The 14,855-nt window shown below is 46.3% G+C and overlaps 1 protein-coding gene across 1 annotated transcript; it reads left to right on the plus strand.

Annotated features, from left to right (window-relative positions):
* Nucleotides 1-11,879: 11,879 nt before the first annotated feature.
* On the plus strand, nucleotides 11,880-14,260 carry LOC124690463 (QWRF motif-containing protein 7-like). Its single transcript, XM_047223848.1, has 5 exons — nucleotides 11,880-12,335; nucleotides 12,421-12,657; nucleotides 12,765-12,854; nucleotides 12,977-13,084; nucleotides 14,168-14,260. Exons 1-5 carry the CDS (start codon nucleotides 11,880-11,882, stop codon nucleotides 14,258-14,260), a joined length of 984 nt encoding a protein of 327 aa, XP_047079804.1.
* The last annotated feature ends 595 nt before the right edge of the window (nucleotides 14,261-14,855 follow it).

Raw genomic sequence — 14,855 nt, forward strand, 5'->3', positions numbered from 1 at the left:
GATGCTGATGGTAATATTACTGTCTATAAAGCTCGACTTGTTGCAAAAGGTTTCCGACAAATTCAAGGAGTTGACTACGATGAGACTTTCTCACCTGTAGCGAAGCTAAAATCTGTGAGGATTTTGTTAGCAATAGCTGCATTTTTCGATTATGAGATTTGGCAGATGGATGTCAAAACGGCGTTCCTTAATGGAGACATTGAGGAAGAGTTGTATATGGTACAACCCAAAGGTTTTGTCGATCCTAAAAATGCTTGACAAAGTATGCAAACTTCAGCGTTCAATCTATGGATTGAAGCAAGCATCGAGAAGTTGGAAGCGACGCTTTGATAAGGTGATCAAAGACTTCGGGTTTATACGGTGTCATGGAGAGGCCTGTATTTACAAGAAAGTGAGTGGGAGCTACTGTAGCATTCCGATATTATATGTAGATGACATATTATTGATCGGGAATGATATAGAACTATTAAGCGATGTTAAAGGTTATTTGAATAATAGTTTTTCAATGAAAGACCTTGGTGAAGCATCGTATATATTAGGCATCAAGATTTATAGAGATAGATCAAGACGCCTAATAGGGCTATCACAGAGTACATATCTGGACAAGATTCTAAAGAAGTTTAGAATGGACGAAAGTAAGAAAGGGTTCTTACCTATGTTACCAGGCAAGGTCTTGAGTAAGACTCAAGGACCGACTACGGCAGAAGAAAGAGAAAGGATAAATAATATCCCCTATGCCTCGGCAGTAGGATCTATCATGTATGCCATGCTATGTACTAGACCGGATATAGCACATGCTTGTTAGTTTGACTAGCGAGATATCAAAGTGATCCAGGAATGGAACACTGGACAGCGGTCAAGAATATCCTGAAGTACTTGAAAAGAACTAAGGATATGTTTCTTTGTTATGGAGGTGACCAAGAGCTCGTTGTAAATGGTTACACTGATGCAAGTTGGAACACTGATCCTGATGACTCTAAGTCACAGTATGGGTACGTGTTTATATTGAATGGTGCTGCAGTAAGCTGGGCAAGCTCGAAGCGGTGCACGGTGGCGAAGTCTTCAACGAGAATCGAGTACATAGCGGCTTCGGAGGCTTCATCGGAAGCGGTATGGATGAAGAGGTTCATTGTAGAGCTCGGTGTGGTTCCTAGTGCATTGGACCCATTAATCATTTACTGTGATAAAATGGGTGCCATCGCCAATGCACAAGAGCCAAGGTCACACAAGAGGCTGAAGCATATCAAGCTGCGTTACCACTCGATTCGCGAGTACATCGAAGATGGAGAAGTAAAGATTTGCAAAGTACACACTCATCTGAATGTAGCAGATCCGTTGACTAAAGCTCTCCCTAGGGCAAAGCATGACCAACACCAGAATGCCATGGGTGTTAGGTATATTACAATGTAATCTAGATTATTGACTCTAGTGCAAGTGGGAGACTGAAGGAGAAATGCCCTAGAGGCAATAATAAAGTGGTTATTATTTATATCTTTATGTTTATGATAAATGTTTATATATCATGCTATAATTGTATTAACCGGAACATTAGTACATGTGTGATATGTAGACAACAAAGAAGTCCCTAGTATGCCTCTTAAACTAGCTTGTTGATTAATGGATGATTAGTTTCATAATCATGAACATTGTATGTTATTAATAACAAGGTTATATCGTTGTATGAATGATGTAATGGATACACCCAATTAAGCGTAGCATAATATCTCGTCATTAAGTTATTTGCTATAAGCTTTCGATACATAGTTACCTAGTCCATATGACCATGAGATCATATAAATCACTTATACCGGAAAGGTACTTTGATTACACCAAACACCCTCTGCGTAAATGGGTGGCTATAAAGGTGGGATTAAGTATCCGGAAAGTATGAGTTGAGGCATATGGATCAACAGTGGGATTTGTCCATCCCGATGACGGATAGATATATTCTGGGCCCTCTCGGTGGAATGTCGTCTAATGTCTTGCAAGCATATGAATAAGTTCATAAGAGACCACATACCACGGTACGAGTAAAGAGTACTTGTCAGGAGACGAGGTTGAACAAGGTATAGAGTGATACCGAAGATCAAACCTCGGACAAGTAAAATATCGTGAGACAAAGAGAATTGGTATTGTATGTGAATGGTTCATTCGATCACTAAAGTCATCGTTGAATATGTGGGAGACATTATGGATCTCCAGATCCCGCTATTGGTTATTGGTCGGAGTGAGTACTAAACCATGTCCGCATAGTTCACGAACCGTAGGGTGACACACTTAAGGTTGGATGTTGAAATGGTAGTACTTGAATATGGAATGGAGTTCGAATATTTGTTCGGAGTCCCGGATGAGATTCCGGACATCACGAGGAGTTCCGGAATGGTCCGGAGAATAAGATTCATATATAGGATGTCATTTTATGTGAATTAAAATGTCGCGGAATGTTCTATGGAAGGTTCTAGAAGGTTCTAGAAAAGTCCGGAAGAAACCACCAAGGAAGGTGGAGTCCACATGGGACTCCACCTCCATGGCCGGCCAACCCTAGTGGGGGAGGAGTCCCAAGTGGACTCCCCCTTAGGGGGCCGGCCACCCCCATATGGGAGGTGGAACTCCCACCTCTAGTGGGAGTCCTAGCTTGGCTAGGTTTCCCCTCCATATGGAAGTTTTTTGGTTCGGGTCTTATTCGAAGACTTGGAGACCAACTCTTGGGGATCCACCTATATAATGAGGGGCCAAGAGAGGGGGCCGGCCACCCCAAGACCACAAGTTGGCCGCCCCCCTTGAAGTGGCCGGCCACCCCCTCCCAAACCCTAGCCGCCCCCTCTCCTCCATATCTCCCGCGTAGCTTTAGCGAAGCTCCGCCGGAGTTCTCCACCGCCACCGACACCACGCCGTCGTGCTATCGGATTCAAGAGGAGCTACTACTTCCGCTGCCCGCTGGAACGGGAGGTGGACGTCTTCTTCATCAACAACCGAACGTGTGACCGAGTACGGAGGTGCTGCCCGTTCGTGGCGCCGGAACCGATCGTGATCAAGATCTTCTACGCGCTTTTGCAAGCGGCAAGTGAACGTCTACCGCAGCAACAAGAGCCTCATCTTGTAGGCTTTGGAATCTCTTCAAGGGTGAGACTCGATACCCCCTCGTTGCTACCGTCTTCTAGATTGCATCTTGGCTTGGATTGCGTGTTCGCGGTAGGAAATTTTTTGTTTTCTATGCAACGTTATCCTACATCGTCGGCCATGGCTAGGGTTACGGTTTGCTTGGCATGGCATGGTTAGGGTTAGGGATTTCGTGGCATGGCTTGTTTCCTTTGCTTGTCCAGGGTCAGGGTTGCTCGGCCTGTCATGGTTCTTGCTGCAACCAGTCCATGGTTGCTTCGGATCTTGCTTGGCATGTTCTTGCTGCAACCAGTCGATGATTGCTGCGGATCTTGCCTGGCTCAGGCTCTGTGGATTTTTGATTTGGTTTTCTGCAGTCCCTATATGATTACCTGCTGCCGATCTTGCTTGCTATATGCAACCAGCCCATGGTTGCTTCGGATCTTGATTGTCATGTGTCTTGCTGCAACCAGTCGATGATTGCTGCGGATCTTGCTTGGCTCAGGCTCTGTAGAATTTAGATCTGGTTTACTGCAGTCCCTATATGATTACCTGCTGCCAATCTTGCTTGATGTATGCAACCAGTTAATTAGTGATGCGGATCTTGCCTGGCGTGGGTCTCGCTGCAACCAGTCCGTGATTGTTGGGGGATTTTACTTGGCTTGGGATCTGTAGATTGTACATCTAGTTTACTGCATTCCATATATGATTTGCTGCTACAGATCTTTCTTGCTGCAAATAGTACATAATATGATTACCTGCTGCGGATCTTGCTTGTTACAGATCTTTAACAAGGCATGCCCTTTTATATTTCTTCGATGAACATTTATATTGCCCTTTTATCCTATGTTGATGAAACTTCTCCCAAACAAAGTTTGGTTTCCCTGTTTATCTGTACATGCCTACAGCTTTATCTGTGTACATGTCTATTGTTGTATGAAGGGATATGTCTAATGATTATAACCTGTTATCTTCTTAGGTAATACTATCAAGGTCTGACCTACTTCAAGGAGCAAGGTGAACCAGGTGATTGTTGATCAACATGAACCTATGTTGCTGGGTTCTTTAATTGCATCCATATGTTGTATCTGCTGTCACTAATTGTTATTATTTTCGTGCCAGCACATATCTAACCCATCAACATTCAGGCATGGCAAAGACTGGGAAGAAGCAGCTGGCTGGTATGCGGCTTCATCCTAACATCATCGTGTCTAATTGATGCTTTTAATCGGGTGCTGGGATTTTTTGGTTCTGTCTGAATATTTCTGTACCCTAGGATTAAATGAAACTAAAAGCTGAAAATTGCTATGATTAAACAATTTACCTTAGTTGTTCGAGTTGGCTTGCTTCTATGCATTTCAACCATCAATCTAATGGTTACATATTTCTCCCGTACATGTAAAGAAGCGCCCCTCACCGAGATAGAGAAGGACAGAGCTAGGACAATGATGCGGAACAACCGTGTCTTGCAGTCCCTGGGTATTCCTGCCGTAGTGTCAATATTTAGGAAGTCACGTGGTGGTCGAGGCGGAGGTGGTTCCACACTTTCAAATGATGAGTCATCTGCAATAACACAAGGTGAGAGCTCAGATTATCATCCGAGCAATGACCAATTGGTTGACCAGGAGGATGGGGAGGTTGAAGGGAGTATAGGGGAACACATTGAGAAGGTGCATTCTGCTTATCATCTTTGGAGGGCTGGCATTACTTGTATCTGTTTTCTTATTTCTGTCTTGCTATAACCTGTGATGTAATGCCATTTTTGTTTTGCTATTTTTGCGAGGCATTGAAGGATCCCAAGAGTAGAAAGAAAAAGGCATCTGTTAGAAAGACAAGCCCAGGGAGGAGGAGTAAGAGGTTGCAGAAGGAACAAAGTTCAATGCCTCCTGTTAGAGTGTTTGCTGATGCTCCAGGAGGGAGAAAGAGGCATCTGGAACCTGTTGCTGAGGCTCCTTCCAAAAGAGTCACCAGGAGGACATCAAGTGAAGCGTACGCAACCAACAATGAAGATACTCCGCCCCGCAACAATCGCGGTAGCTCACCGCAGATTGATGAAAGGATCAATGAAGGAAGCACTGTTCGCAGGGACACCGGTCCTACTGCATCTGATGTCATGGACCATCAGCACTTTGATTCTGATGGTTTTCTTGATCCTGAGGGTGATGAAGGCAAGTTTTTGTTGGACAGCTGTCCTCACTATCTACTGCCTTTTTTGTTTATCTTTATAAACTCTTTTGGATGTGGGTGCTGCTTTCTGACATGATCTTTGTATGTATGCTATTCAGGTGGAACCACTGCTGCAGGTGGCCGTAAAAGGAAGGGCACCGGGCTGGAGCAGATTTGCAAGGGGATGGGAGTCAAGCTTACCATTGAGATTCCTCCAGGGCTGAAACGTCTCGAGAAGCCTTTGCCTGCTGCGAAGTTTGCATCGGAGGGTGGAATGCTTGCAAGAGGCCAGATGCCACTCCTTCCGCATTTCAAGTTGTACAAGAGGGATGAGAATTTGTTGGCCGACTTCGTTGGAAATATGGGGGTAATCTTCTTCATCACCAGTTCATTAGTTAGATGATAGGAGTGCTTGCTTGATTGTTCATAGTTCATGATAACTAACCTCGTCGTTGCCCTTGTTTGCTTTGTAGGCAAATTTCAACATGGACACAGAGTCGGAAGACATCCAGAAGGCTTGCTATGACGTCTTGCGGAAAGTGTCGAAGAACAGGCGCTACATCTCGAAAAGGGACTACTTCGACAAAGTACCGGCAAATGAAGTCAGCATCAAGTCCCCTGTTAAGGATGTCTCGGATGAAGAATGGGAAGCTCTAAGCGCTCTGTGGGTAACCCCAAGACACGGGGTATGTTTTTTGCTTCGGTTGCGATCATTAGTGCTTGCATGGTAGACATGATGCTCATCGTTATAGTGTGCACATTGCTGAATATCATGATTGTGCCCTTCGCATAACACATGTACCAAGAACAAGGACGATCGTGCTGCGGTCAAATTTGGCCAAAAGGCGGCTCTCGTAGCTATCGTTGCTCATCTGTATGCAAGCTGTAAGAACACTCTTACAGAATTTCCTTTTGCGTCTTACTCTTGTCTCCACAAGCTTTATGTTCTGATTCTTGGTGAACATCATTTCCAGAGGGAGGAGCGGAGAGGTGAAGAGCTAGATGCAGTTGACATCTTTAAGGCGACCCATCACAGCAAGAAGTATGGTTTCTCTGAGGAAGCTCTAGCTGCAATAGTAAGTGCTTGTTCATTTCACTTTTGTGAACCATTCTTGGACTTGTGTTTTTCCTGAATTGATGAATCTTTTGGAAAACGGATCTCCAGGCTGATATGGAACTGAGATGGCTACTCCTGTGCCAGAAGGTGCACCGCCAAGGTCTGAAGTCGCTGTTGTTGCAAAGGTTCTTAGCAAGGAAGCCATGCACATCACTTTCCTGAAGAATGCTGGACTTCAGCCCAGTTCCACTGTCAAGCTCAACAAGCCCACCGCAGCTGTTGTATCGGCGCATGTTCATGACCTGGAAGCACAGGCTGAAGAGGTCCCGGGAGGAAGGCTGAGCGGATGAAGCGGCGGTTCGCTGCCATCATGGAAGAAGCGGCTGCCCGGAAGGAGAAGCAAGCGGCAAATGAAGCGGCACAAGCTCAGCGTGACAAGGACTACATGGAGCTCCTCAAGCGGATCGAGGAAAGTGATAGGAGGCTTGCTCACATGATGTCCATCTTCGGAGCTTCTGCGAATTAGCTCCTGCTGCTGGTCGTATCCCTTTTTTGTGTCCCGCCATGGAACTTGGTCACATCCTGGCAGCGTGACAATAACCTGTGAACTTCTTATTGGTGAATCTGTGAACTTCTTATTGGTGAATCTGTGAACTTTCTTGACATGTTGGTGAATCTGTAAACCTGGTCATTTTGCTGCTGTGACTCTGTTGTGAAATTTGCAGATGTGACAGCCCAACAAATAATTGACCCTAAAAAGGCTGAGGCCCAAAAACTTTGTGGACCCTAAAAAGGCCTAGGCCCAAAATCTTCATGGACCCTAAAAGGCCAAGGCCCAAAACCATAATGGACCCTAAAAAGGCCAAGGCCCAAAAGTGTAACGGACACTAAAAAGGCCAAAACCCAAAACTGTAATGGGTCCTAAAAAGGCCATGGCCCAAAACTGTAATGGGTCCTAAAAAAGCCACGGCCCAAAACTGTAATGGGTCCTAAAAAGCCACGGCCCAAAGCCGTAATGGGTCCTAAAAAGGCCACGGCCCAAAAGCGTAATGGGTCCAAAAAGGCCACGGCCCAAAACTTTAAACAGGCCAGGCCCAATGAAAATTGGCCCAGGCCCAGTAAGTACAGCAGCTAAAAAGGCCGTTGAAAAAAAAAAGCTAAAAAGGCCGAGGTAATAAGCTAAAAAAAACTAAAAAGGGCAAGGCCCAACAAAGCCGAAAAAAATAATCAGTACTAATGGGCTCAGCCCACATAAGGAGATGAATGGACCGGGCTGAATTCAGATAATGACGTTTCTAATTCGTCACAATTTTGCCACGTCGGATTGCCACGCTGGACTCGGGGGCAGGGGCCCATGACGTTTTGGGAACGTCATACCGTCAGTGACGTTTGCAAACGTCACAAAGATCTACGACGTTTTCAAGTGGAACGTCGCAAGCAGTCACTGCTGACTCCCAGCTTTCGACGTTTTGAAATGCGTCACTGTAACGTCACAAGTAACCTTCAGTGACGTTTCAGTGACACCTTTTTTTGTCAGCTTATGGCAGATTTCTTGTAGTGTATAGAACAAACAAAGCAATAGATGAAATAAAGTAAAGCAAGACAAAAAAAAAGTAAAGAGATTGGATGTGGGAGACTCCCCTTGCAGCGTGTCTTGATCTCCCCAGCAACGGCGCCAGAAAAAGTTGCTTGATGGCGTGCAAGACACACGTCCGTTGGGAACCCCAAGAGGAAGGTGTGATGCGTACAGCAGCAAGTTTTCCCTCAGTAAGAAACCAAGGTTATCGAACCGGTAGGAGTCAAGGAACACGTGAAGGTCGTTGGTGGCGGAGTGTAGTGCGGCGCAACACCAGGGAATCCGGCGCCAACGTGGAACCTGCACAACACAATCAAAGTACTTTGCCCCAACGTAACAGTGAGGTTGTCAATCTCACCGGCTTGCTGTAAACAAAAGATTAAATGTATAGTGTGGAAAATGATGTTTGTTTGCAAAGAACAATAAAGAACAAGTATTGCAGTAGATTGTATTTCAGATGTAAAGAATGGACCGGGGTCCACAGTTCACTAGTGGTGTCTCTCCCATAAGATAAATGGCATGTTAGGTGAACAAATTACAGTTTGGCAATTGATAAATAAAGAAGGCATAACAATGCACATACATATATCACGATGACTACTATGAGATTTAATCAGGGCATTACGACAAAGTACATAGACCGCTATCCAACATGCATCTATGCCTAAAAAGTCCACCTTCAGGTTATCATCCGAACCCCTTCCGGTATTAAGTTGCAAACAACGAGACAATTGCATTAAGTATGGTGCGTAATGTAATCAACACAAATATTCTTAGACAAAGTATTGATGTTTTATCCCTAGTGGCAACAGCACATCCACAACCTTAGAACTTTACTGTCACTCGTCCCGGATTCAATGGAGGCATGAACCCACTATCGAGCATAAATACTCCCTCTTGGAGTCACAAGTATCAACTTGGCCAGAGCCTCTACTAGCAACGGAGAGCATGCAAGAACATAAACAACACATATGATAGATTGATAATCAACTTGACATAGTATTCCATATTCATCGGATCCCAACAAACACAACATGTAGCATTACAAATAGATGATTTTGATCATGATAGGCAGCTCACAAGATCTAACATGATAGCACAATGAGGAGAAGACAACCATCTAGCTACTGCTATGGACCCATAGTCCAGGGGTGAACTACTCACACATCAATCCGGAGGCGATCATGGTGATGAAGAGTCCTCCGGGAGATGATTCCCCTCTCCGGTAGGGTGCCGGAGGCGATCTCCTGAATCCCCCGAGATGGGATTGGCGGCGGCGGCGTCTGCGGAAGGTTTTCCGTATCGTGGCTCTCGGTGCTCGGGGTTTTCGCGACGAAGGCTTTAAGTAGGCGGAAGGGCGGAGTCGGAGGGCTGACGAGGGGCCCACCCCATAGGGCAGCGCGGCCCCACCCAGGCCGCGCGGCCCTATGGTGGCGGCGCCTCGTCGCCCCACTTCGTTTCCCTTTCGGTCTTCTGGAAGCTTCGTGGAAAAATAAGACCCTGGGCGTTGATTTCGTCCAATTCTGAAAATATTTCCTTTGTAGGATTTCTGAAACCAAAAACAGCAGAAAATAGCAACTGGCTCTTCGGCATCTCGTTAATAGGTTAGTGCCGGAAAATGCATAATAATGATATAAAGTGTGTATAAAACATGTGAGTATCATCATAAAAGTAGCATGGAACATAAGAAATTATAGATACGTTTGAGACGTATCGTCCCTCTGCCTGCCGTGTGATCCTACATATGAGGCCTCGTTTTGGTATGTTTGGTGCATTGCCAATGATTCAACAAAGGAACAATGGAAGGCTAGGTTGTGGCCTCAAACTTAGTCATGTGTGCCACTGTCGTAGCACACTACACTTAGTTTGTGGCCACTCCCTATGCCTGCCATGTGAGCAAATGTATGATGCCTTACTAATGTTATCAATGTCCATTTTCATCTACACTACTTGTGAGCACGCACACCTCTAATTGCTTATGTTCTTCTGGCAGACTGAGAAGATCATGCTTGGGTCACCTGCTGAGGTTCCCGGCGAGGGACTGACCAAGAAGCGTCGTGGAACGCCGGCTAAGGTCGGCCACTTCCACGATGAGCCAGGGCCGGACCACTTCCTCAAAATCATCTTCAAGCCCACCTTTGGCCGCCTCATGATCCCTAAAGCTTTCGTCAAGTGGTTCGGAGAAATCCCCTCCAACATCATCGTCACCACCAACACCGGATACAACTGGAGGATGACTACGAGGAGAGAAGGCGATGTCGCATTCATCGACCAGGGATGGACGGCCTTCGCCTTCGCCCATCAGCTCAAGGTAGGCCAGTTCGTCACCTTCAGAAGGGTGTCCTCCTTGGAGTATAGTGTGGTCATCTTCGACCACACCTGCACTGAGGTGGTGAGCAGGTGCCCGTACCATAGTGATGACACTAGGTGCGTCGTCTCCGAGCACCATGTCTGAAGCTAACCTGGTACCATGTCGTGTCTAGTTGCTGGTCGTGTCTAGTGTGTTGAACTATGATCCTGTCTGCCGTGTCCAGAACTATGATCGTGTCTGCAAAATGTTGTGTCGTGAACTTGTGTCATCTATGATCACTGCTAAGTTATCTGTCGTCTATGATTGTGTTCTTACTTGTGCTGTTGATCGCTGGTAACCTCACCACTGAAGGGAAGAGGTTACCAGAACCGGATTATGGATTGCAACCAAACAGCAGGGGCGTCGTTCTCGGCTGCTACAAGGCCTAAAATCCGACCTACCAAACGGCCACAGCCCAAATCTCCACGGGGCCAAAAAAATCTCCCTGCAGGCCACCAAACAAAGTCGCTTTTATGGCCCATGGCCCGTCTTGGACGCGTAGGGGGCTTCTTCCCGCTGCACCAGTGTGCAGGAAATCGGCCCAGGCAACCAAACGCGCCCTTAAGGATCAACTGTTCTAATGTGGTGCACTGCACACATTTGTTGGATGATGTATCGTGTGCGATTCATTTTGGACAAAGCGTGTTTGATGAAAAATAAAATATGATGTAAAAACAAACATCGAGCGAGGCATAATGAAACATAGTTCATAATGTTTGGTTATAGGCCGGAAGGGATCCAATCAAACATGGTTTTCCTCGCTATCTATTAGAAAAGACCACTAAATAACACATTACAAGTTTATATTAAGTACTCACTACACACTTCCTAATTAATTACTACTACTCCAAATTTAGTAGTAGTAAGTACGTGCACTCAGTACACATTAAACATCCTCCTCGACGTTAGAGATGACGATGACATCGGCGACAGCTGCTCCACCCTTCCCGGAGCTTGATGCTCCGTCTTCTAAGGCCTTGCGCCTTGCTGCGCTGGCTTCCCAAATGCGCCGAATCTCGTCCAACTTTTCGACGGGAAACTCCCGGACAGTGCAATGTTTGATAAGATAATCATGGGGCAAAGGATGATGCGATTTGCGTGATATCGTGGGAACTCGGACAATGTTTTAGCGGTAACGATGAGCAGTACTTGAACCCTTGGATGTTGGTTTCATGGCCAAGATTTGTTGGATGGTCCTCCTTTTGAATCTTTTTATATGCCAAAAGATATCGGTCGCAGGATGGGCGTGACGGCCTCTCCTTCGCCCGATTCTGACTTTTTCTGAAAATAAAACCAGTCACCTAGAAGTTGCCACGCCCTATATTGGTAGATACTACCGTGAATTGTATTGCAATGGGGTAGTTCGGAGCCACAGGGACGTGCGAGCTTCAGACTACAGCACCAATCGTACGAAAATCAAGTGCCTAGTACCTAGGTTCAGGAGTGCCTAGCAGCCTAGAGCAGTCCCCCACTGTAGCTAATCCGACAACAAGAGGAACCTGCACATGCGTTTTCGCTCTCAATCCAGGCCTTCGCCTTTTGAACCCCGTCTTGCCACCGGCACCTAGCTTCCTGCTTCATGCCATATATAGTAGTAGTAGCTGTTAACATCGATCGTATTTATCGTCGTCATGGACAGAACCCCGCTCCACCCAATGGCGTCCCCTCAGTGCGTTCCTCGCAGCCCCAGCTCCGCGTCCCGGGCCGCGCCGGCCTTCTCCACCGCCAACTTCGTGCGCTCCCTCCGCAAGGCAGCATCCTTCGGCTACACGAAGACCGGAGCCGCCGGTGTCGTCGACGCCGTGGGCACGACGCGACGGCACGGCGCGAATGCGGCGGTGACGTCATCCCCATGCAGGTCGTCTCCTCAGCCGGGCTACGCTACGAGGCGGAGGCGGAGCACCGGGGAGCCGGAGGACGTCGGGAGAAGATCGGTCGTGCCCAGGAAGATGGCGACTACTACGCGTAGCAGCAGAGAGGAGGACGCGGCGCACCGGGCGCGCGTGCTCGCCGCGCGGCTCCTGCAGTGGCGGTTCACGAACGCCCGGCTGGAGAAGGCCATGGCCCGCGCCACCTCCGCCGCCCAGGTGAGCCACGCTCACGCTCACGCACGCATGCATGCCTCGCTGCGCACGAAGTTTCTTGACATTAACCGTGGCGTGGTGCATGCAGAAGAAGCTGTTTTACGTGTGCCTGCGCGTGGCTGAGCTGCGCAACATCCACGCGGCCAAGATGATCGTGGCGCAGCGGTGGCGGCTGAAGGTTAAGCTTGGAAGGCTCCTGCGAACGCAGCTCCCCCTCCTCGGGACATGGGAGCCCGTCGGCGAGTCGCACGCCAGTTCCGTCGCGGAACTCGGCCGCGTCCTATCCGCCGCAGCCGCCTCCCTCTCCTTAACCGACGGAGCCCAAGTAAGCCTAACGAAAATACATAGGATTTTACTTCCCCTACCTCTGGCGTCTTGGAGCTTCAAACAGGTCGGTTACTACTTACAACTGCTACGTACGTACAATTGCAGGTCAGGCTGGAGCTGTTGCACGAAACCATGCTTGCTTGCCTACGCGCCATGGATGAGATCGAAGCCAATGCCGCCATGTTCTATGCTACGGTACGTTCGCGCGCGTATAAACTATGGCAAAATGCATGTGCAGCTGATCTCTGACCGGCCGATCGAGGGTTAACTGTCGTTTCGGCCCCTAACTTTTGTCTGTGGTTACGGGCGACGTTCAGGGTGGCGTGACGAGCAGCGCCGCCGGCGAGCTCGCGAGCACAATCCGGCAGGAGATCGCGGGGCTTGACGAGGCCATGCGGCTCTCCAGGATCGTCACTACCTTCCTGGTGAGTGAAATGTTCTTTAGGTCTTGCGCTCTTGCTTATTTGAAAAAGGAAATCTTTGTTTCTCTCGCTGTTGTTACTACATGGCAAGCGTGGGTAGCGATCCCAAATTCTTCAGAAAGATCTGGTGCTGTGGAAAAATATAGACCGACAGAGGGCAAACAGAAACATACCGTGTATTACTCCCTCCTTTTCAATTTAGGATGCATATAATTTTTGATTAAAGTCTAACTTTCTGTTTAAAATAGCGGGCTATAACCTACAGCCGTGGAGATTTCTGAAGCTATAAAAGGCTATAGCAGGCTATAACAGGCTAAGATCATATATCCGATTTGCTAAATAATAGGGAAAAATCCAATATTACTGCATCATATAAATCGTATATATTATCATATTTCACAGATACCATAGTAACATTGTCACATAAGAGATGCGCATGACCAAAACATAGTTCACATATAATTATGTCAAAACATAGTTCATAGATAGTTAAGGACATAGTTATGTCCAAATATTACAACATCATTAAGTAGTAGCAGTTCATGATATATTGAATTGAGCCGCTTTGAAAATTTTGGGTCAAATTTTTTAGGGCCCGTTGAGCGGCAAAAATGTCGCTATTAGGCTAAATTGGGACTAATTAAATAGTTATAGCCGGGCTATTAGCGGCTATTTCCATTTAGCCTTCAAAGGCTCCAGCTGTAGCAGCATGCATCGCGGAAGGCTATATCCCGACTATAGCCGGGCTATTTTAAACAGAGCTAACTTTATAAATTTTAACTTTGAAAATAAATTTACTTTGGAAATAAATAAACTTTGAAAATACCAAATACATATAATATAAAAATATAATTTGTGATGGTCCTAATAACCATGAGTTAATGTTGTACTAGATGTTAATATTTTTTTCATACATTTGTTCAAAGTTTATAAAATGTGACTTTCACTAAAATTAATATACTTCCTAAATTACAAAGGAGAAAAAATATATATGCATGTCGGCCAGAAGTGCATGGCGGTGCACATTTGAGTTTTCACTATACTATTAGCTATTATAGTGCTGAACACTTGGGCTTGTATTTGCAGGTTCAGGAAGTGAGCCTTCGAGCAGATTTAATACAAGCCAAGCCGGCCGGCCGGTCCCAAACTGCTAGTTTCATGTCAGCTTGTCGGAAATAAATTAAGTTATGACTATCAGGAGACAGATGAGGTGCATGCGGATCTCTGTTGCTATAGTATTTCCTTGCTGCTAGCGATCAAATTATTACGTGATTTATCCATGCGTGTGTACTGTAATTTGAGCATGTATAATTAAGGAATTGATCATAAGATGTTCACAACTCGTAAATGAATTGAATGTTTTTTTTCGAAATTGTGAACTAATTTATTTATCTGACCGGCATGCACAATCAAAATTGTAATCTTAATGCTTAAGTGGTGACATAATTGCCACTATAGACCTAGTTAAAACCAAGAATTTCAAAATATATCACTCACAAACCAATGTTCATGGTTTGCCCGTCTTCTTGTTACTATGGCGGCAAAGGGAGATTGGGAAGGATGCTAGGGCCGTGCTATGGTTCGCCCATATCGCTCCAGGAAGCGGGACATCAACATTTTTTATCCATGCATTGTGGTGGAACATCTTATGATTTGGCTCTTAGTTGCCCATGTCTAGTAGGGTCCTTATTTTCTTTCCACTAGTAGGGATAAGTCTAGAAGTAGCGTGAAGTAGCGTGAAGAAATTGGAATTAGTGTTGTCACCGGTAATTGT

Source organism: Lolium rigidum, chromosome 2 (assembly GCF_022539505.1).
Source record: "Lolium rigidum isolate FL_2022 chromosome 2, APGP_CSIRO_Lrig_0.1, whole genome shotgun sequence".
NCBI classification, from domain to species: Eukaryota; Viridiplantae; Streptophyta; class Magnoliopsida; order Poales; family Poaceae; genus Lolium; species Lolium rigidum.

Excerpts from the sequence above, each read along its gene's own strand:
- LOC124690463 (XM_047223848.1), top strand. The coding sequence starts at position 11,880 with ATGGACAGAACCCCGCTCCACCCAATGGCGTCCCCTCAGTGCGTTCCT. Across the intron at positions 12,336-12,420 it reads GCGCCACCTCCGCCGCCCAG|AAGAAGCTGTTTTACGTGTG; the intron begins GTGAGCCACGCT and ends TGGTGCATGCAG. Across the intron at positions 13,085-14,167 it reads GGATCGTCACTACCTTCCTG|GTTCAGGAAGTGAGCCTTCG; the intron begins GTGAGTGAAATG and ends TTGTATTTGCAG.